The sequence below is a fragment of the Lynx canadensis genome, chromosome B2, assembly GCF_007474595.2.
Source record: "Lynx canadensis isolate LIC74 chromosome B2, mLynCan4.pri.v2, whole genome shotgun sequence".
In the NCBI taxonomy this organism is placed as follows: Eukaryota; Metazoa; Chordata; class Mammalia; order Carnivora; family Felidae; genus Lynx; species Lynx canadensis.
The window spans coordinates 142,904,200-142,927,877 of record NC_044307.1 but is presented as its reverse complement, the minus strand read 5'-3'; the positions used below and the strand labels follow the sequence as shown (position 1 = coordinate 142,927,877).

At 52.9% G+C, this 23,678-nt stretch overlaps 1 protein-coding gene across 4 annotated transcripts in view; it reads right to left on the bottom strand.

Annotated features, from left to right (window-relative positions):
• SYNJ2 (synaptojanin 2) overlaps positions 1-23,678 on the bottom strand; it is a 103,187-nt gene that overhangs the window by 65,089 nt on the left and 14,420 nt on the right. For all 4 annotated transcript variants that reach the window (XM_030316684.1, XM_030316685.1, XM_030316689.1 and 1 more), the window contains exons 2-3: positions 11,674-11,760; positions 1,507-1,777 (exon numbers count right to left, since the gene is read on the bottom strand). In XM_030316684.1, the coding sequence (XP_030172544.1) occupies positions 1,507-1,777; positions 11,674-11,760 (358 nt within the window). The remainder of the gene's footprint in view (positions 1-1,506; positions 1,778-11,673; positions 11,761-23,678) is intronic.

Below are 23,678 nucleotides of genomic sequence, written 5' to 3'. Positions count from 1 at the left end.
CACAGCCCTTGTATCCCTGAGCTCAGCTGACCTCAGGGGCACGTGCACCAGCTGGTGCCTGCAAAATGGAATTAGTGATTCACAGAAACACCGTCTCCTGGACGTGTCACTCAGAGACTGGTCCTCGAACCACAGCGCAGGAGCCACATCATCACCTTGCTAGAGACGCTGAGTCTTGGGCCCCAGCTCAGACCCGCTGAATCAGAATCTGCCTTTTAACAAGAAGATCAGGAGATTCACAGATGTTTTAGCGTTTGAGCACCTTACTGCCCCCGCAAACTCAACAAAACCAGAAGGCCCAAGAGGATCTGAGGGTAGAGAATGCTGGGGCCCACGGAAGGAGATGGTGAAGCCCCCTCCTCCAGAGACAAGTCGGGCCTGGGTGAGGGTCTGAAGCACCAAGGGAAAAATGTTTATCCAGTGATCCTTACGACTTTCTGTGTTTGGGCAAAGGGAGGGAGGCAGACACACAAAAAAGGATGTGAATAAGCCTCACTGACCCTGTCTTAGGGCTGGAAAACCGGCCGAGCTCCAAAAGGCCAGGACTGGGATTCTAAGAACAGCCCAGTGTATAAGGTACATTGGAGCGATTTCTACAGCAGGATTTTCATCACGTTGGTTTCTGACTCACTTCCCACACATCTCCTGGTCCATCTGAGGGGTACGGCATCATTGACAACCTAGGCCTGGCACCAGTCTATGTAAATCACTTGCCCCCCTCCCCCAGACCTGCCAAGGTCAGGATCCCCAAGGCCCAGAAAGGGCCATAAATAATTTACATACTTATATAGTCATCCACACCTAGCTAGGTCCGTGAAAGAGCACCCAGATGACCCTAAACATACAGAAATCCAGGCACCTTTGTCTGGGCTTCAGGACACGTCTTATCACATGAATGCACATCACCTTGGCAGGCGGACTCAGTTTCCCCATTGTTGGAACTGGTCTGGCTTGGTGATTAACAGTATGGGATCTGGAGCCAGAATGCCTGGCTTGTTCAAGCCTCAGTCTCCTTATCTGTAAAATGGGAATAACAGACAGACCCCCCCCCCCCCACCTCATAAGTTACTATGAGGATTCTGAGTTACTGCCCACCAGCAGAGAACTTAAACAGCCTGGAATGTGAGCACCTTATAAGCATCGGTGGTAAATGTGTGTGTGCCAGAGGGTAACCAGGATCACTGAGAGGACCGCAGGAGCACTGACCATAGCCTGGCACTTAGGAAGCACAGGATGGATGTGGGCTTATGGTCTTGACTTACAGAGGGTTTCTTTCCGAAATCTACATTAGACCACTTTGAACACCTTCCCTGACCCCGGGGGGGAGGGGGGGAGGGACGAGGGTGTTAGCGTTCTTCTCACTGCGCTGAGACTGGGCTCGCAGAGGTACCCCAGGATCCTGGGGACGATGTAAAGCAGAGAACAAGGACACAGGTTTCGATCAGAGCCCACCATCCATGTGACCCAGGGGGGAAGGGGGGACAGAAGACGACCCAGGGCCCTCACCAAAAGAAGGAGCTCCCCCACTCGTAGCTGTCATGGTCCTGCTTCTGTGCTCGGACGGTGAGGTCAAAGCTAGACCCATCATTGGGCCAGGAGAAGTAGAAGAACCCCGAGTTGAGGATTTTCCTCAAGGCTGTGAGGCGGTCCTCCTCCTTGGCCTCCTCCTGGAGAGGGTAAAAGTCGGTGGCAGTGATTTTGTAGATTTCAGCCTCTGGAATTCTGCCCACGGACGTGCAGCCTGTCACCAAAACCAGGAAGCTCAGGGAAGCACCACCTGGAAGGGAAACAGACAACAAGGCTCAGGACCACAGTCAGCAGGCAGAGGAGCAGCTCACGGCCCACGTTTCCGCTGGAACCACATGACCGCGTCAGGAATCTCCGTCACCTGAGCCTGAAGCCCGGTGCCTGCTGCTCGGAGGCTGGCCCCCGACCAGCAGCAGCAGCAGCAGCAGCAGCAGCAGCAGCAGCAGCAGCACCACCACCACCTGGAAACCTGCTGGAAATGCGAATTCTCAGGCCCTCCAGACAGCGGGGCGAGGGGACAGCCACCTGAGCTTTAACAAGCACCCAGGCCATTCTGCTGCCCGCCAGCCTGAGGGTTACTGGCCAGGGGCCTTCCCAGCCCCACGGTCTCTCCCCATATCTGCCACCCAAAGCCTCGCAAATCTGCCCCTTCCCCAAATCCTCAGGCGCCACCTGGCTCAGGGTCTCCGGGTGTGGTCAGTCCTGCAAGCTCAGTCACTAGAGTCGCCTCTCAAAGCTGCCTGATGGAGGACCTACCTCTCTGCTTCAACCCCCCCCCACTGCCCCCACCTCCCCCAGGACTGAAATGGGAGCTCCTCGCAGGCCGACCACCCCCATCCCTCCCCACATACGGACACCTAGGGTCCAGCAGCTCCCTGGGGCTGTCCTCTGCGGCTCCTCAAATGCACCATATGCCCTCATACACACGGGCCTTTGCTCAGGCCGCTGCCTCTGCCTGGGATACCCCACCACCGCCTGCCCATTACGGCCTTCCCCACCCACCTTGCCCGCCTCCGCCCTCCAGAACAGCCATGAGCCTTCCCAGTGTTCACCAGGACCACCCTAACTCAGTCCCTCTTTCCTAGAATTCCTCTCCACCCTTCTGGAGCCTTCCCTGCTCCCCAGAGACATTGTTACATGCCCCTTCTACGTGCCAACAGCATCCCTGTTAGCCCTCATGTATGCAAAACTAACAACCTCCATCCCATCTGTGTCCCCAGGAGATTGGGGGTTTCTTAGGGACAGGACTCTGTTTCATTATGATATCTGGGCACTGCACATGGTAAGTCTTTGATGAATACTTCCTAAATAAGCCGAGAGCAGCTCAAGCCTTTCCCAATCCCCGTGAAGTGTTACCCAGGCCACTGCCAACCTGGCTGCCAGGAGAATGAGACACCCTCCTCCGGGGACCCCACCAAACCATCTGCGGCTGCTTTCTGTTCTGTACCCCCCAGTGCACAGACACCTGCTGTGTGGGCCAGGGGTGCGTGGCAATGCTCTACTCTGGGGACATCAGGGTACATCCCCTGGGGACATCCCCTGCTTTATTTCAGGAGAGGGCCCCAGAGATAACTCAGGTGACCAACTGGCTTTCAGGGGCTGGCGTGGTTCTGGTCCAAAAGATATTCTTCCCAACCTCACTGATGTTTAAAGGACCTGTTTCCAGTAAGATCTCCTCCACATGGTCAGTGGTCATTATCTGCAGCCATGGTGGCCAGCGGTTTAGATCTCTGGACACTCTGATAAAAGCCCCTTAGGACCCACTGCTCACCATCTATTTCCCCCCACCCCCTCCTCACACTTGATAGGAAGAAGGGGGCTACTTGGGGCCAGGACACATCTGGGTGTTTTTTTGTTTTTATATTTTTGTTTAATGTGTATTTATTTTTAAGAGAGAGAGCACAAGTGGGGGAGAGGTAGAGAGAGGGGAAGACACAGAATCCGAAGCAGGCTCCAGGCTCCGAGCTGTCAGCACAGAGCCCGACGTGGGGCTCAAACTCATGAACTGTGACATCATGACCTGAACTAAAGTCAGATGCTTAACGGACTGAGCCACCCAGGCGCCCCTGGGTTGTTGTTGTTTTTTTTTTTTTTTAAATGTCTTCATTCAGGGCACCTGGGTGTCACAGTCCGTTGGGCATCCGACATCAGCTCAGGTCGTGATCTCATGGCTCCTGAGTTTGAGCCCCGCACTGGGCTCTGCTCTCAGCACAGAGCCTGCTTTGGACCCTCCACCTCCCTCTCTCTCTGCCCCACCCTCCTAGCACTCTCTCTCTCAAAAATAAACAAACATCAAAAAAATAAAATAAAATAGGGGCACCGGGGTGGCTCAGCCAGTTAAGCGTCTGACTTCGGCTCAAGTCACAATTTTGCAGTTCACGAGTTTGAGCCCCCTGTCTGGCTCTGTGCCGACAGCTCAGAGTCTGGAGCCTGCTTTGGATTCTGTGTCTCCCAGCCTCTCTACCCCTCACCCACTCATGCTCTGTCTCTCTTTCTCTCAAAAATAAATAAACATTAAAAAAATTTAAATAAAATAAAAGACGTCTTCATTCAGTAACTAGGTCACCATGCCTACTGGGAGGGAGGACCAACAGGGAGACACTATTGGCTCATATCCCACCTCCTCAGGCAGATTATCAGGAAACTCCTTTAAAGCAACTTAAGAATTAGGCAGTTATGCTACGGACAGTGACAGGCATCAGGAGGCTGAGTTTCTTAAGCAGGACAAGTGTCATTTCTGGAAGACAGGTAAGGTTTATGTGGGGTCGATGTCCTCAAAGTATAGACTCACAAATGCAAATATTCCCGCAGCCTGTGCTACAACCAGACCCAGGCATCCCATCTGCCTCTTCCGATGTGCTCAGTGCAGAGAAAGCAGAATTCAAGGACAGTCAGAGGAGTGGCCGGAGGGCAGCCCCTGCGGTCTAGGCGATGAGCCCGAGACTGGACTCTGTAGGGAATGGGTTCAAGGAGAGGCATGGAAAACTTTACGTCCTTCCACCCAAGTTGTGGAGTGGATTTCTAGCACCACTTCCTCAACAGCCTCTGCGTGGGCGGACCAAGTCCCTGGCAAGAGTCCCAGGTTGCTTTGAAGACAGTAGGCATTTCCTGCGCAGGGCAGGGGCCCGGAGGAGGCTTGGGATGGGCGGCTGCAGCAGGCATGAAAAGGCTCTTAAAATAAATGAGACTCTGAGCTCCTGAGTCCTGGGATTGAGGGGCTTGGGAGAAGGCACAGGTGAATAAAGACACCACCCTGGGAGCAGATTGGAACCAAGCACTTTAATGACAGCTGATTCTCAGGGTGGCTGCTTATGAACTCTGTTCTATGAGCTCCCTCTCAACAGCCCCCTGGGGGAGGTACCATTTTTAGTCCCTTGTACAGGGACGGAGATGGAGACACAAAGAGGTTAAGAAGCCTGCCCAAGGTCACACAGTGGGGGAGCTGGCATTTGAATCCACTTTCGGGCTATACCACCTGGGCAAGTTACTCAGGTCAAGTCTGGTTCCAGAGACACTGCTCTTACCTATATCCTTGCAGAAGGATCGCCAACGTGCCCAACAATGCCGCCATTTCACACGAGGGACTGTCCCCCCAGAGGGAGCCGAATCCTCCATCTGCCCAAGTGCACGGCTAGTCTGTGTTGGACCCAAGATGGGTCCAACACGGGTTCATCCAGCCCAAAGGTCTGGCAGCTTCCGATCATGATGGCTTACTGTCTCACTAAGCGTGGCTAAGGTACCACTTTCTCATTTCCAAATTGACACAAAGTGTTCATCATTAGTTTACATGATTGTGAATAATGTATTTTTCCGGCACGTGCTAAATATTGACATGTAAGAATAAACCTTCTGTAGGCCTCTTTACCATTATCAAGTGGGACCTAGACTCTGGTTTGACAATCATCCTTGTATATTATTTAAAGCAATGCATGAACAAGTTCTTCTTCAACAGATGGGATTTTCCTCTGAATTCCCATTCCACTCCCACCCCCCTCAGAATTTCATCCTAATATCACATATTTTGTGCTTCTGTGTCTCATATTGATCATACTGTGCAGTAATTTGATCCTAATGCTGAAAGTGTTTAAAACACTTTGGCCTGAGTTATCATTACAATGATGTTTTAGTACAAAACCAGTCAAACAATGTAAACAAAACGCTCCGCTAAATACTGATTTAACATAAAAAATAAAGATTTGTTGGGAAGGTGGATGGGACCTCTGGTCCATACACCCATGGGTAAATATTATTTATTAACGGAATGAAACTAGATTCTCTACCAATGCTAGTTCTGTTTTTCATTTTTATATGTGAACACTAAGAAACCTTGTTCACATTGCTAGATCGATGAAATGTTGCCCAATTATTCTTCAAAGTCCTTCTGAGTCATCTGCCAAAAAAAAAAAAAAAAATCGCAAAATCTATCTAGAAAATTACTATCAACGCTGTCAGCCGATACCCCAATTAGGTTCTCCTTCAATTTTGTAGGAAACAAACAACCAGCTGTCACCTGACTTGTAAACAAACTGTTCCCCGGTCACGGAGGTGACTTACTTCCTCCACAGTGCTGACAATATTGTGACCCCTCCCTTTGTTAGCCATCCGCAGGTATTTACTTCCCAGAGCAACACACTGTGTGAGATTCTAGAGGGAGAAGAAGGTAAGATAGAAGAAGGATGGCTGTGGGTGGGGCAGAGAGACTGAGAACCCAGTCCCTCATCGCAGGGACGTTTTTAGGCAAACCAAGGAGGTGAGGACCTAGAAACCGTTTTCCTCAGCACTGACCAAGCCCGTCGGACAGTCTCTGTGACCCCAGAGACCACAGCCTCTCCAGGAGGGGCACCTGGCCCTACTCAGCCTGGCACGTGGCTTCCTGTTTCTTCAGTGCTGGCCCCATCTTGTCTGGCACCCTTGGGTGTGTGCCACACACGATAGGGTTCAAGGAAAGGGTCCTGGTTCGAGCCTAGCCCTAGACTACTGGGGGTCACTGTCCCCCCGCCTGTCAGTGTGGTGTTGTCTCTAGGGGATAAAAGTGGGGCTGGCGGGAGGCGGGGAGGGCGCTCACCTGCCCCAGGTGTGAGATGTCCCCGTGGGTGCTCACTTTGAGCACAAGATCTAGGCTTTGTTTTAGTAAGGCAGGATCGGTGCTCTCCCAGGGAGGAAGTAGGGCAGGCCTGAGTGGGGGAGGGTCTCAAAAGTCCTTGGTGGAGGCTGAGTTCAGGGGCTTGAAACCAGTAAGAATCTTACAGCAGGGGAAAGACAAAACTCAAACTTGTTTTGGCGTCAGAAGATGAGGCTCTGGCCTCTGCAAGCCTCCATTGGCCTGTGGGGCCTCTGGCCGGTCTCCTACCCTCTCTGGCCCTCAGATGCACCAGGTGGCCTCTATGTCCCTTCCAGCTCAAGGAACTCTGGTTCCGGGGCTCTGGCCAAAGGGAGAGCACACCTGGGTCAGGGGTTGCTGGCCACAGTCGGGGGAGGTCACAGGCCAACAGACACACCAGAGGCAGAAGGGATCACACAGGGACATACACACCCCTCCAGAGGGCAGGAGGCTCACAGTCCAGACAACTTCTACAGCCTGAGCAAACAGGCTGGAGAAATGGACGGCAATGACCCCAATATATATTGCTTAAGCGGGGGCAGGGTTTCCGTGTGGGAAGACGAAGAAAGTTCTAGAGACAAATGGTGGTGACGGCTGCACAACATTGTGAACGTCCTTCATGCCACTGGACTGTACATTTGAAATTAGTCCAAATGGGAAATTTCATCTTCTGTATATTTTACCACACACACAAAAAACCGTGGAGACCTCAGTGTCGATTTAGAAATTCTTTCCCTCGAGAGGGCTGCCTTCAAGACCCAATGCCAAGGCACCGCTGCCCCAAACCCCCTGGCCCCTGAAGTAACGGGGTCCGTGTCTTATCGAGCTGTGGCCATTGTCATCTGGCTGGGCAGGGCTGGCGCTGGAGTCACCATGAGTCACGCGCAGACACAATGCCGTTTGTGCAGGGACAATGCTGGGTGTGTTCTTGCCACTGGGCCTCTGGCTTCCCCTGTGCTGGCATTTCTCTGTTTGCTCAGCCTCGGAGCTCACTCCCTAGCCAGGTTCGTGCCAGTCTCAAGCCCGGGGTTCCTACAGACCACCTTACCTATCCTGCTCGTGCAGGACACTCTCCCACTTAAAGCTGCAGACAAAGTAGGAGCTCTGGGCTTTCCCACCCGTGGAGTGGGACGCTTTGGCCAGAGGGTCCCCAAGGCCTCCCCCCCATGCCGACAAGCTCAGAATTCTAAATACCCTGTATCCACATGGCACAGTTTCAAGGATCTCTTTCACCTTCCCTTTCTAGAACACGAAAGTGGTGCAGATGTCGGTGTGCTGGCAGCTTCCACCAGCTCACGGGAGCCAGCCATGCACATCTTTCCCCAGCTCCGCACTGCAGCCTGAAATCAGCCAGGGGAGGGTTATCTACACCGTGGAGATTGGCAAACACTACACATCGGGCCTTTCCCCCCAGAGAGCTGGATGTCAAATATTTACCAGCACCCCAATGCAGATAGGTAATAAGTCATTCTAACTCTGATGAAGGCCATCATACCATTTCAAGACTTTCTGGAGAATACTGCAGGCCCTGAATGTCAAGACTAAAGACTACCAGGGGTGCCTGGGTGGCTCAGTCCGTTAAGCCTCCAGCTTCGGCTCAGGTCATGATCTCATAGTCTGTGGGTTCAAGCCCGGCACCGGGCTCTGAGCTGACAGCACAGAACCTGGAGCCTGCTTTGGATTCTGTGTCTCCCTCTCTCTCTGCCCCTCCTCTGCTTGAGCTCTCTCGAAAATAAATAAACATTAAAAAAAAAAAAAAAAAAAAAAACCTAAACACTTTTAAATCTCCTGCTCCTGCAACTTTTCATGTTGCAGTGACTTCCCATAGAAATCAGCCCTACACTAGCCTGTGTGCAGACTAACCACCCACTGGGAGTCAGTGACCTGACCTTTACCCCACACCTAGTTCTCCCAGAGGGACCCGTCTGCAGGCCAGGCCTCCCACTCAGTACAGACTATGTTCATTCTCCCCTATAAATCTCTTTTGAATTATGTAATATAGAGATGAGGCGGTTTTCCTGATTTTGCAGGTGGGAAAACAGCCCTAGGGAGATTAATAAATCCAGAAGGTGAGTCTGTTGTGAAGCTGGAAAGAGAGTCTAGAAGGGCTGGCTTGTAGGCTGGGTACTACATAACTCCAGAGGACACAATTCATTACAGACCTCAACGTACTCAACCCTTGAGGCTATGAGCCAGGGAGGCTGTGAGAGCTGAGGTGAAAAGGGAGTTAAATCCCTGTAATCATTGGGATAAATTCTTCTGACTGCTATACCCTCACTTTCTATGCTTTGTATTACAGATGCATCAGGAAAGCCAACTCTCTGGCTGACTGTGGACGCTCCACCCCCTTCCTGCTGGCATTTCAGGGAAGGAGAGACTTAAGCTCTCCATGAAAACCTAGGAACCTGGGATAAAGCTTTTATGTAATTTTTGTGCATGTTTCTCCATTTCTAACATAAAAAAGCTATTTTCACTTAGGCAGACTGAAATTGAACAACTTGCCCCAAGTCACAAGCCTGAGGGGAAGAGTCTTTCTTTGTCCAGAGACCCTCAGCCTAAAACAGTCAAAAGGGAGGCCCGTCCCCAACTGGGGTTGGCTGTCTTTGTGGCAACCAAAAATTGGGATTTCACTCTGCACTGCCTGACACCTCAAGAGGTGAGAGGAAGACATTATAGTTCTGGGCTGGGGCCTTCCAGCAGGAAAAGAAAACCAAGTTAAAGCCAAGCACTCCTTCATGGAACCGAAGGAGATTTGAAAAACTCGATTATAAGGCCCCATCCTTCCATCCTTCAGATATCCTAGGGCCCTTTCAGGAACGTGTCGAAAACAGGCCAAATAATTCTGGCATCCTCACCACCTCAGACAGCTTTAGCAGCACGACCACCAACCCCCTGACCCCCGGAGGGTGACTCTGGCCCGTGGGGCTGGGAGTATTCAGAGGACAGAAGAAATGGGCGCTGGGGACTTGACAGGTGTCAGTGCCAGGGGCTTGGCCCTGCTCTCGCCTGGCCCCCAGGGCCTGTGCACACTCACCCCTCAGGGGAAGGGCAGGGGGTGGCTGTGAGAAGGGAGGGGGTCTTGCAGCTCTAGGAGCTGGCCACCTCTCTCCGAGTCCTGCCCTGGGATGGTTCCGCGACATCCTGCTGTGACTCTTGGGCTGGACACCCTGCAGACACCCTGGCCCCTTTGACAAATACTTCTCTGGGGGCTGACCAGTTTCTGCCCAGCTTCACGACAGAACAGCCCAGTGGCTGAAAACAGCCCCAGGTACCAGAAGGCACAAGTTTAAAACCCAGGTCACCACCTGAGGACTGCCCAACCTTAGGCGAGCGACAGCACTGTGCTAAATCCGGGGCTCGGTCAGGTGCAAAGTGGATCATTAATTTATTTAGGAGAAAAACACTGCCAATTATAACTGCAAGATGCCAACAACTGTAACACATCCTAAGAGCCAAGACGCTACAATGTAAAAAAAAAAAAAAAAAAAAAAAAAATCTGTCACAGAACAGACAAAATACAGCACTTAAGTTTTCTCGGCTTCTCTTTCTCTGTCTGTAAAGCAGGACATTAATGGCACCTGCCTCACAGGCTGTCGGGAGAACCAGGTTAATACATGAAAACACTTAAAACGGTGTCTACCACAGGGTAAGAAGGGAAGGTCAGCCGTCATTCCCACATCATCATCATCACCGAGGCTAGGACCACAGGCATTTTTTGTAACCTTGGAAAAATCACTGCGGGGACAAATCCTGGCAGGCAGCCCCATTTCATGGAAAAAGCAAGTGTCTGGAGGCAGTTAGATCTGCGTTTGAACCCTAACTACACTCCTTACCTTAAGCAATTATGTTAACCCTCTGAGCCTGCTTCCATTACTATAAACAGCAGAAAAGATGCAACATCAAATTGGCTTATTTTTAGGATGAAATAAGTTCATGTATCTCTAGCCCTTGGCACAAAACAGACATTTAATAAACGCATTTGTCGTGGACGTGCTGAATGCTTTTCCTACACACTACTTGAAAAATGATCAGTGCAATCATCATAGTTCGGGAGAAACCATCCCATGAAAGAAAGACCCAGAAAAGTAACGGCAAACACCAGTGCTCTTCTGTCGGCTTAGAAACTCCTCAGCCTCTGAGCACAGCTGCTGGGGGAGGCATGGAGCCGTGACATGCTCGGCTCAGGGACAGCCATGTGCCCGAATGTGGTCATCTCACAGCCAATTCTCATTTTGAGAAGCAGCGCTGAGAATCGGGGATGTCACCTGTGCTCTCATCTTGGCCCCACATGTCCCTGGAGACGCTGGGTGGGACCAACATAAGTCAGAGGAGAAAGGAAATGGTGGCCGCAGACCCAGAGGAGCACGAGGGCTCCCATGAGGTCCAGGAGCACAGAGGTGACAATGCAGGGGCCCCACGGAAAGGCTGTCCAGCTGACAGCTCAGCCCCAAGGGTCTCACGCTGAGATGCCCACTTGTCCCTGTGAGTTCTCTGCCTTTTCCAAATCAGACGACATGGCCCATTTTTCACATGTACTTTCCTTTCCTCTCCCTCACGCCCCACCCTCGGCGTCCCATGGCAGGTGCTCTAGGCTCCTCTGCCTGGTCAACACGCCCAGTCCTGGCTCTTCTTCAAGATACCCCGTGAGTCCAGGGGGCTTCTGACCTCCCGCATCCACCCCTTCCCGAGTACAGATCCCTTGTAAATGACGAACAGTCCCCTGGGCAGACCCCACAGACCTGACTTTGGAAAAACTCGGGTCCTGGAGGGCAAACAATGAAGGTGAGCTTCCTTTGCACACAATTCTTCTCCTCCAGCGGCACAGACAGGTGAGCGCCAGGCTGCATCCACCTTGACCTCCTCCCCAGCGTGGAGGAACAGGCGCAGCGAAATAAAGAAGCGTTTTCAAAGATCCTAACAGCTAAAATGAAATGCCTAAATCCGGCAGTCTTTCCAAACGAGCACGAGAGAAGCTCTGCCCGGCTCCCTAGAAGTGTAGCATCAGACGTTCTGGCGGCTGCTGTTCTGTCTGATCGGGGACTTACCAGATTTTAACCTGAGCTCCCCCAGGCAGCCGTAAGCGTCGGTGATCTTTCCATACTGGCCTTTAATGACCTCCTTCTCTTCCGGAGCTAGGGGAGAAACACATCACAGACAGCATCAGCCTGGGTCTCCTGCTGAAGTTCCTTCGCTGCAGCCTTCTCCAATCTGGCTCCCCACCCACTCGAAAAAGAAAACGCAGAGACAATAGCTCGGCCTCAAGTAACGTGTGTGGAGGTTTTATGATCAGCGAATCACCAAGCTGCAGAGATTTAGACCTTCCCACAAAAAGCTTGGTCTCTGGAAGCGCCCACAGCTCCCTGGGGCCTGGGGAGGGTGAGGAGAGTCCCCGGCTGGCCAGAGGTGCTGGGGTGCAAGCCAGGAGCAGGTGCCTCAGGCCCAGCCCTGCCCACAGGCTCTGAAACAGGAGTGAGTCATTGTTACCTGATGGGGGGGGGGGGGACCTTCCTTCCTAAATATTGGCCACTGGAGGCTCTCGTCCTGTGAGCGCCCTCCTCCCTGCAGGGACCTGCTAACATAGGGGAGGCTGAGCAGAAAACCCACGTGCCCCAGGCACCCCAGGCCTGGGCCCAGGGGATCCCAAGGAGAGCCGCATGAGCAGAGCCCCCGGTCTTCAGCAGTGGCCACCGGTGCTCAGGACAAGACACGGCCCAGGGTGAAGGCAAGACAAGACAGCAGACCGACGGACAGACAGAAGGACCATTGGGAGCAGGGAGCCTGTGACCTACAAGGGCCCCACAGACCCACTGGCATTTACAGTGGCAGACCCTTGGACCCCTTCTCTGAAAAATGTTTCCACATGCAGAGAATGGGGAGAAAACCTCAATGAATCCTCAAATAAGGGCCTGGCAAACACCATTAGGGAGATTTACTAGGAGAGCGGTCACTCAGCCTCTGAATTACTGTGATAGACAGACTCTTAATCTGGGGTGACAGAGGAAAGCCCGGCAGATGCTGCAGCTTTGCAGGATAGTGCTGGGGGGATCTGTGTAACCTCTACAACTGTGTGCAAAATATTTGGACACAAATATTGGACAGTGCAGCTCCACACTGTCAGTGAGGAGCCCAAGGCAGGGCTCAAACTCACGAACTGTGAGATCATGACCCGAGCGGAAATCAAGAGTTAGACACTCAAGCAACTGAGCCACCCAGGTGCTCCCTGGGTATATATTTTTATGGGGCTGGAGGCACAGTTTTTGTCAGAATCTCAAAGGACTTAGTGACTCTGAAAAGGTTAAGAACCAGTGTAATCAATTACATTTCCCCCCAACATTCACATGGACTTTTCTGATTAGGCTTTTGGTGGGGGGAGGGGAGAGTAACCTAAAGCTAATTATGAGAAGGACTGGGGGCCACGGTCCCACCTCCTCCATCCGCTGGGTTCAGAGAAGGGGCGGCCTGGAGGCGGGTGATTCACTAACTCTCCTGCTGCTGCTGCGGTGACAAATGACCAGACCCAGTGGCGCAAAACAACACACATTCATGAGTTGACACCTGTGCAGGTCAGAAGTCTCTGAAATGGGTTTTACTGGGTTAAAATCAGTGTGGGCAGGACTGCATTCCCCAAGAAGCTCTGGGGAAAACCCGTTTCCTGGCATTTTCCAGCTTGTAGAGGCCGTGTGCCTTCCTGGGCTCCTGCCCACCTTCTTCCAAGCCAGTGACTACATCGCTCGGGGCTCTGCTCCCACTGTTACTTCTTGTTCTCTCTCCCTCTCCTGCTACCCTCCTCCCTCTTTTAGGGGCCCCTGTGAGTTACCCAGGTAACCCAGGACAAGTTCCTTAACTTACTCAAGTCGGCAAAGTCCCTTTTGCCATGCGAGGCACCAGGCACAGGAACTAAGGACTAGCATATGCTGACATCTCAGGGGCCCACAGATGGCCACAGCCCATTCCCTGGAGGCCACAGGCCTCCTGCTCCCACACGGATGATGCGTGAGAGGGACAAGGTATTCTCTCCACTCCCTGCGTCTGTTCCTGGCTGACGTGAACAACATCCTCTGCCCAGAGGTGACAACAAGCCCACTGGATATTTTTTTAAGTTAATTTATGTATTTATTAAAAATTTTTTTAATGTTTACTTATTTTTAAGGGGGAGAGAGACAGAACACGAGCAGGGGAGGGGCAGAGAGAGAGGGAGACACAGAATCTGAAGCAGGCTCCAGGCTCTGAGCTGTCAGCACAGAGCCCGACGCGGGGCTCGAACTCATGGACCGTGAGATCATGACCTGAGCCAAAGTCAGACGCTTAACCCACTGAGCCACCCAGGCACCCAACAAGCCCACTGTTAAGGGCCAAGCACTGTGTCATGTGCCTACAGAGGCCTCCTTGAAATGGGCCTGCTCCCTGCTCTGGGACAAGTAAACCCCGTGAAAACCCAGGCTCACAGGAAGACGCGAATGTCCCTCCTGCAGGCCACAGGCATGGCCAAACTCTGCATACGGGTGCTGCGGCCAGAATCAGGAGAGGTAAACCAGGCAGCTTGTGGCTCTCATCTCAGTACACACGCTGGTAAAGCAGGAGAGTAATTCGGACACAAATATATATATTTCAACCCTCAGAGCTTTACAAAGCCTTCGAACAGAATCCTTAAGCCTGACTATCATCGCGTTCTCATTTTGCTGACCAGCAACGAGGAGGACTTTGTGCGTGGCGTGCATTACCTCTGCAAACAACCCTGACCAAAGAAAACAAAACATCAGGGATCTGCTCCCCGAGGCGATGTGGTCGAATCCACACTTCAGAGGTGGGGACGCGCCCACAAGGCCAGGCTGAGGGAATAAAACTGACCGCTTGCCCTGCTGGACCACAGGTGACAAGCACGTGTGTCACAGCCCCCGTCACCAGGAAAAGTAAACTAATCCAAATTAAAAAAGACTCTTCATCCTCATATTTACTTATTACTTATTTTTTAATGTTTTATTTATTTTTGAGAGACAGAAAGAGACAGAGCGCAAGCAGGGGAGAGGCAGAGAGAGAGAGAGAGAGAGAGAGGGAGACACAGAATCCGAAGCAGGCTCCAGGCTCCGAGCTGTCAGCACAGAACCCAACGTGGGGCTCAAACCTACAAACTATGAGATCATGACCTGAGCTGAGATCAGAAGCTTAACAGACTGAGCCACCCAGACGCCCCTGAGCCAGTCCTTTTAAAGTCCAGACCCCCCGCGGGCTGTCTCTCCTGGAAGCGTATTTTCTCATTTCTTCTTCTCCAATGCTCCTTCTGACCCTCACCGTGTACGAGCGGGTATGTTCTACTCCCACAGTGCGGACCCCTGCCCTGCCTTCAATGCCCCCCCCCCCGCCAGCACTCCTAGAGGCCTGGCCTCTCAGGCAGCCTGTTCCCAAATCACCCGACACCCCTCCTTGTCCCAAACAACTATACTTCCTCAGGTTAGAAGGAAGAAGAACTCCGTTACCCATTTTGCTCTTCAAAAGGGAGCTCACAGCTCCAGTGTCTACAAGCACGAGGCAGGTAGTGAGTGAATGAAGCTGCGGGAGGGACCACAGGTGACCAGGGGACATGCGGCCCCTCTAACAGGGGGCAGATGGTCAGTTCCAGGCCAGCCCTGTGCCGGCGAGCTTCCAGTTTTTTGAGAGAAATAGGACACTCCTGAGTTTTCAATGCTGGCAACCAATCCACATTTATTTTAGGCATCGTGTGGGCCGCACACACCTCTGCAGACTGTATTTGGCCTGCCCATTTGCAACTCCTGTTCTCCCTTTCTTAATGTCTCGAAAATAGTCTATTCCTGTCTTTCACACTTTGGTTGCACTTCCCGTAGGTTTTTCCACGTTAGAATGCAATTTGCTTCCCCTCCCACTGGCCACGGATTTCCAGCCCTTAAGGAAAGTCCTCTCATTGACTCTCCCACCCTCTTCCTCATCCACCCCTTGCCCCTGGGCCTCAGCCGTGCACCCAGAGTACCGAGAGGCTGCCACAGCTGGCACTGGCCGAGACACACATCCAGCAGCGAACCAAACGGGCAAAATCCATCTACACCAGGGCTGGCCAAGGCAGGCGTCTGGCGGTGTTGCAGAGAAGGAACGTGTGTCATGAATGGGTGTGAGATGATAATGGAGGCCAACCCGGGAGGGGGTGGGAGCCAGGTTGCCACGGCGCACGTCCGCAAAGGCGGGGCGGCGAGGCCACCTCGGCACCAGGTACCGCGCAAGCTTCCTGCCAAGGAGAACAGGCCGGCTCGGTAAGCACAACACAGACAGTGACATGGGCTAAGGAGAAAAAGTGAGCAGGGAAGGGGGTATAAAACGTGTGTGTGTGCGCGTGATTTTATATGGTGTAGTCTGAGAAGGCCTCACTGCAAGCGTGACTTTCAAATGCAGGCTCGAAGGGAATGAGAGGGATGGCTGAGTGAAGGTGGGGGGTGGGCACTACAGGCCCAGGAGATGGTGTGTAAAGGTCCTGGGGCAGAAGCAAATTCCTGACATATCCGAGGACCAGCGAGGGCTCAGTGTCTGGCAGAGGAAATGGAGTTGGGGATCCATTGTAAAAGAGCTCTGTAGGTCAAAAAAAGACTTGGGGTTTCACTGTAGGGTGGAGGATTGCTCTGACTGCTCTGTTGAGAACAGATCCTAGAGGGGCAAGGGGAAAAGCAAGGAGACCCCTTAGGAAGCATTACAATGATCCAGAGAAGAGATGATGCTAGCTTGGACCAGGGTGGTAGCAGTGGAGGTGTTGAGAAACAGCCCAATTCTGGACACACACGCACGTATACATGCACACACACACACACACACACACACACACACATCTATACGCAAACACGTGCTTTTTCACTATGGACACTTCCAAAGAAAACAGAGCACTGTAACAACCCTACGTCCCCACACTACCATGATCCTACCATCTCCCCCGCCATCAGCTCTTGGCCAAGCCTGTTTCACTCCTACCTACCCCCCCCCACTCTCCTGTACCTTAGATCAGTGGGTCCTATAATGTGGACCTGAGACAGTAGGCATCAACCAGCATTAGAAATACAAATTATTGGGGCGCCTGGGTGGCGCAGTCGGTTGAGCGTCCGACTTCAGCCAGGTCAGGATCTCACGGTCCGTGGGTTCGAGCCCCGCATCGGGCTCTGGGCTGATGGCTCAGAGCCTGGAGCCTGTTTCCGATTCTGTGTCTCCCTCTCTCTCTGCCCCTCCCCCGTTCATGCTCTGTCTCTCTCTGTCCCTAAAATAAATAAACGTTGAAAAAAAAAAAAAAAGAAATACAAATTATTGGGCCCACTGCAGCCCCAATGAGTCAGAAACTCTGGCCTCGACACTCAGTAATCTGTTTTAATGAGTCCTTCAGGTAAAAATCATTGCCCTAGATTATTCTGAGCAAATCCCAAACTTCCTGTCGCTTCAGCTATAAATACCTCAGTAAGAATCTCTGAAAGATAAGGGTTCCTTTTAAAAACACAACCACAATACCATCCTCACATCTAAAAACTTTACCCATAATTCCTTAACATCATCAGATATCTGCATATATTTTGAAGGTTGAACCAAAAGGATTTGTGGACAGACTGGACGTGGGATATGAGACAAAGAGAGGGTCCAACGATGATGCCAACTTTTTCTCCTGGACAGTGGGAAGGCTGGAGCAGCCGTCACCGGGATGACGGAGACTGACAGGACAAGCCTGGATGGAACATCAGGAGCTCAGGTCAGATGGGCCAGCCTGCCGTGCCCCCAGGCGCCCCAGCACAGACATGGAGGGCACAGCTGCACCGGCCTGGAATCCAGCCGAAGATACAGACAGGGTCCCCAGCAAAGAGAAGGTCTTTAAAATCCAGAGACTGGAGGGGATCACCCGGGAAGTGAGTGCGTCTGAAACAGTGTGTTCAAAAGTCAAGTAGAATGAAGAGAAATGTCCAAAAAGATGTTAAGGAAACAGGAAGCGCGTGGTGTCCTGGAGGTCAGAGAAGAAAGAGTTTGAAGGACACAGGAGTGGTCAGCAAGTTCAGATGCTGCTCTATGTCCCACAACATGACAACAGAGCGTCCTTCCAGTTAGGCACTGATGAGCCAGAAAAGAGCAGTGTACGGGGAGCTGAGGGGCAAGAACCTAAAAGGAGAGGGAGAGGGAAATGGAGGTTGTGTGTAGAGACAATTCTTTGAGGAACTGTGTGTGTGTGTGTGTGTGTGTGTGTGCATGCACGTGCCTATGGGTCCACGTGTGTGTATGTATGTTTATGTGCATGCACGTATGTGCATGTATGGGTATGTGTCTATATGTGTTTCATGCATGCATGTGTGTATACACGCATTTACGTGCATGTAGGTATGCATGTGTGAGCATATGTGTGTGCCTGCATGCATGCACTGCTGGAAATGCTCTGGGACAGTAAAAACTGATGTAGTAGGAGAGGGGGAGCTGTGAGGTGGCAATGGCATCTGTCTGCAGGATAGTGGGTCTCCAGAAACTTGCAGCTACACACGGGCAGCTTCTGGTGAGGGGAAGAGGATGTCACTGGTGGTATCACCAAGTAAGCAGGATGAAGCAGGAGGGGGGCAAGGGCACACAGGGCGGGGGTGGGGGGATGTGCAAGGCAGAGCTAGCGGCTGTGACTCGTGAAGCCAAAGGGGGCCGGCGCGGGACTGTGGCGGGGTGGCAGGTCTGGGACCGCAATCCCAGCAAGGGTCAAAAATCGCTGAGCTGGAGAACTAAGGGCTGAGTTGGAAAGATGGGGGCAGTAGGTGCAGAGTGGACGTTCTGACATAGATGGGGCACCAGAGCATGGCCGTGGGAGAAAGTGGCCGAGCCAGGGTGGAGCACACACTGGTGGTGGGGGGAGGTCAGGGAGCCCAAGGCCAAGGTCTTCAGAAGGATCCCCATGGTGACTAGAGGTACCAAACATGGGGGCAAGACTCAGCCTCAGAGAGACCGACAGAGAACAGGGTAAAATCCCCAGGAAGCAGGCAATTCCAATGCAGGGCGATGGGCGATGGGGTTCCTTGATGTGTGTGGCAAAGGGTTAACACAGCCTCCAAGAGAACTGACCTTAGATTACCATTCTAGTCCTGTTTCCCTGGTAACCTGATAAAAGTTATCTGTGTTACTAGACAGCATGGCTTAGGACTGAAAATAGTCCTGACTGGTAGAAGGCATCCGGGCTGAGAGGAACCACAGGTGACCCATCATAACTGTAATGGGGTCATGTGGACACTCATGGAATGAACGAGCCTGTCCTTGGAAGCTCTGCCACCCGACACTGAACCCTGTGGGGAGTGAGACTTCTCTGCAAACAGCCCTGGCACGCACATCTAGTGAGTGAAGTGTGCCTAGGGTCTCCGGATGGCCGTGCGAACGGCAGGGCCACTAGGAGGAATACTCCAGAGAAGGAGCGTGCCCCCCACTGCCCTGCCAGCAAGGTGTGGTTCCTGTCCTAAATCCCCAGCGGGGTCCTGACAGCCTCGATGTTTGGACGAGGCTTGGAAGTCCTCCAGTAGGCACTGTACATTGAGATTGCAAGTTGAGTGCTTTTAGGGAGGAGGGAAGCAGAGTGTCTGGAGGTGGCGGAGAGGGGACTAGGGGGCACACATCCCACCCCCGGGGCCAATGGGCCAAGGGAGTAGAAGAGAAACAGCCACCACCTAGGCCTACCGGGGAAGGGGTGGCTTGCCCCAAAGCTAGACAAACTTGGCCTGATGTCCCGAGGCTGGGGCTGGCGTCACCAGGAGCAGGAGTGACTGAGGCAGCCAGAATGCGCTCTGCTCCTTAAGACCCGGGCCACACAGACCATATTCCTGGTCCGCAGATAGCCAGTCCAGATCCATAATCAAACCAGCCACACGTGTTTTCTTTCTTTCATAATAAATTCCACGATAACACACCATAAGGAAACTCCAGTGAAGCCCAGCCCACATGTCACAAAAATAAGTAGGTCAATTTAACAATGCCGACAGCCCAAGACTGAGGTACCATTTGTGGCTGCATTCTTGTGCAAGATTTTAGACCATCTTCTTGTATTTCAGGGTCTCAAGAGGATAGCAGCATCCAGATCAAGGTCAGTGTCTCCTCCATGAGCTCAGTTCAGACTGGCTTGTGACTGTTCCTTCCAGAGTTATCAGTTTGGAGCTAAAGCAGCTCTTCAGAAAGACAATGGATTTTCTCAGGCGGGCGGATGGAGGCGCAGGAGGGTTGCTAAGCAAAGTGCAAATCAAAACATCAGTCTGTACTGGAAGCTTGAGAGCCAAGATGAAAGCCAACCCGGGAGACACACGTCAGCCCCAATAAGAAACTTTCCTGTACTGGCCACTGCTTCTCCTTCTCACCAAAAAAGTCCAGGCCACACAAAAGAGCCAGGGTGGGGAGGGGGAGGGGGGAGGGCACTGAAAAACACATGAGCAAATGCACTGCCTCCCATCGAGGCTGTGTTCGCCTGTATAAACCAACCAGAGAAAATAAAAGGGAAATTTATCATCGCCTGCAGCCACAGCTGGGAAAACATCTGTGGGACAGGGGTGGGCCCCTCCACACTCCCCTCCCTGCACTGAGGTCAGCTGTGGCTGTGACCAGGCCAGAGGAGGAGGCCAGCATAACAATACCTGTTTCTCTAGAAACATGTGCGTGTTTGCTGGGTACATAGGGGCTGATCCCGTAGCCCAGATCCTTGGGGGCAGTGTTCACCGCCTGACCACAGATCTCATTCCTGGGCCTTCATTCCCCACCCACGCCCCGCCGCCCCCGGCTCTCCTCCTGGAGCAAGTCCTCATGTGTCACCACTCCCTCATGTAACAAGCCCTTCACTTTGCTTCCTATGACTAACAAATTAGGTCCACTGGCCGCCTGGCACTGGAGGTTCTATTTACAGCTATCTTTTCAGTTTCCTCTCTGACTAGCCAAACCAGTTCCTCGGGACATCTCTCTCTCTTCTTCCTTCTCCAGTTATCCCTTCATCTGAAAGACCCTCCCAGCCCTGCTAAGACCCCACCTCAGAGCCTCCTCCCTTGCAGAGAAGCGCTATTTCCATGCATGCCCCTTCTTATGCTGTAGGACATGCGGGGACGAAGGTGTGACTTTCCCCTTCCTTCCGTCACTCAGCAAGGACTCCAGATGCCCACTCTGTGCCAGATGTTGCTCTGAGCACCGGGGAGAATGGCAGCAGCAGCGAGGCAGGAACTCGAAGGAGCACTGCTTCACAAAAGGGGCGTGGTCACCTGGGTGGTGCTGCTGGTTGGAGGGCAGACCCATAAGGTGGAAGTCATGGGGATCTTAAGGAAGAGCTTCAGAGGCGTGGCAGGTACCAAAGCTGGGCTTAAGTGTGTCACAGGAGGATGTGGGGTGAGTGGAGATAGCAAGGGAGGACGACCTCTTCATGTGCAGTAATGGTAATGGACCCGGGGTGGGGGTGGGGGGTTGGAGCCAAGAGAAGGCTTATTAACCTAGGATACGACCTGGGATATGACTGTCGGTTTAATGATAGAAATGACCTGGCTAGGAAGGGAAGGGGGAAATAGTGGGAACAAAGTGTTTAAAGGGGGGAGGGGACGAGGCGGAAAGATAGAGAACAGGGGCAAGGGGTCAGCGCTGTAACAGAGGGAAGGTGGCGGGCGCCAGCAAACACGTTAAGTGGTGGGGCTTGCGAAAGTTCTCCTCTTAATTCCTTTTATTTTCTCAGTGATATAGGAGGCAAAACACTAGCTGAGAGGGCCAAGGTGTCGAAGGCTCGAGAAGATGTGAAATAGCCATCGTGCGGCGTGGAAGAGCAACCTGGGCAGGAAAATCCGGTAAGATGACTGACCAGCGCCGGAGACCCCATGTGAAACTGCAACAAGCCGGCGCCGTCGTGGTTTCCTCCAGCCACTCTCAGCAACAAGGGCGCATGCGTGGGGTGGAAGGGGCGTGGCCTCACCCCGGGCTTGCGGGGCGGGGCTGCTCCGCACGCACCCAAGGGAGGAGTGTGTGCAAGAGAGCGGAGAGTGTGTGCAGAAGTGGTCATGGCCACGAGGCGCACGCACCGTAAGCAAGAGAAGGGCGGGGGAGGGGAGGGGAGGGGAGGGGAGGGGAGGGTGGGTGGCGGGAAGGTTGCGGGGCCGGGACACTAAGGGCTGGCGGCTGCAGAACTGTCTGGGGTGCGAGGCGGACAGCGGGTCGCAGAGAAGGATGCCTGAAGCTGAACTTGCAGGTGGCATGGTACCTGGTGCCGGGAAGGTCTAGCGGTGTGAAGTGAGGGGAAGGGAGGGCTCGGTCGTGAGGAGGTGAGGCCACAGAGAGGCCAGAAGCAGGGGCATCATGCTAAGAGGCATGAGCTCACCGGGGATGGGGACAGGAGTTGCGGTGGGAGAACACAGGAAGCCAGGAGCCCTGTGAATGACAGCGTGGCCCGGAGGAAGGGAGACCTCAATAAGGAGGCGTGTGCGTCCACAAGAGTCCACAAGAGCCGTCTTTCTAGGGGAGGAGGAGGAACCCTGGCCTGAGAGTGGCAGTGAGCGACAAGGATGCCTGCCCGCCGCCAGCAAGGCTCCGTCTGGGGAGTGCGTGCAGGTGGAGGCAGTGTTCCAAGAGGCTGGAGGGTGAGGCTCTGTTGAGCACAGGTCACAGTTCCAGGAAGACGAAAGCTTCATCCGTCTACAAAAGGCCAATTCCTATTCTATGTTTTAATCCAGAATCCAGAAAACAGACTATAATTCATTTCTCAGGCTTCTCTGATTTTAAAAAATTGTTGTTGCTGTTGTTGTTGTTGTTTAGGAGAAAACTAGCATTAGAGACGTGACTGGAACACCAGTCCGCTTACCTGGGTTAGATGCACCGCAAAGACACAGAGCTGCAGCCTCGCGGGGGGCAAACACTGTGCACAGAGACCCAGGAAACATGAAGCGAGTTCAACTCTGAGCAGACGCATTAACTGTGCTGTGTTATCCGCATCCCCACACACAGTATTTGGGGGCATCTACTGCGACTACTTTGGCCTCTCCTTCCATACGTGTCTGTTAATTAAACATGCCTGCTCCTTCACAGAGGCCCCTCACAACATCGGGGGAAGACAGTCACACTATTTTTACAAAAAGGCAGAAGACACCTTCTCAAATGACCCTCTTAACCACATTTCATTGATTTGGGAACCACCTCCTCTAATTTACCAACCGGCCAAACGCTTTTCTATACCTGGAATTCGCTCTGCCCAGCCTTGGTAACAGAAAAGTCTGTGGCTGGGTCAGAACCCGACCTTTCAATCTCAACCACTTCACAGCACAGCATTCCCCAACGGCACTCCAGGAGACCCCAGTGTGCCCTGAGGTGTTATGTGTGCTCCGTGAACAGAAGGTCACACGTGCTTGGGAATCCCTGGGCTAGCTGAGCAGCTGGATTTACCACCCGGCCTGGCAATCTTTTCCATGCTAACCTGAGTGCACATCTCCAGGGGGTGGGAGCCATGTCTGGACCCCCCTGTCATTTACCTGTGAAATCCTTCTGTTCAGCAGCCTCTCTCTGGGGAAGTTCGCCTTTACAGAATGAACACTCTGCCTGTCCCACACTCCTTTCTGGGGGCCTACTTTGTCCTCCTCAACTCCCCTTTTTGAATGGACGCCATACCTACCGCCTGCCCCAACCCCTGGCAATGGTGGCCCCCTTTCTACCTTCTGCCACTCCCGGTGATACCACAACTGCTGTTCATGCCTCAAGCACCTGAGCCCGGCCCTGATGTTCCTCGTGCTGAGCTTTGCCTGAACCTGAGCAGGGGTGTCACCTGGAGGACAAGTCAAATCTGGGCTTGTCTGGAAGCCTGTGGGGGATGACCTGGGAGCCAGTGCATGAGAGAAACAATGTCTCCTGGGAAAGGGGTAAAGGCCTAAGGGGAGAGACAGGTGTGAGGGCACAGCTGCAGGGCCAGGAGGGAGGGGTGACACCGGGTGGAATGCAGTGTCTGTCACAGGAGCCTCCATGGAAGAATGGAGAACACAACCAGCACTCCCTCGTCGGGCACTGCTGACAGCCCAAGACGGAGTGGCCAGTGCTGGCTCCATGGCTTGGTCCATTTGACTTC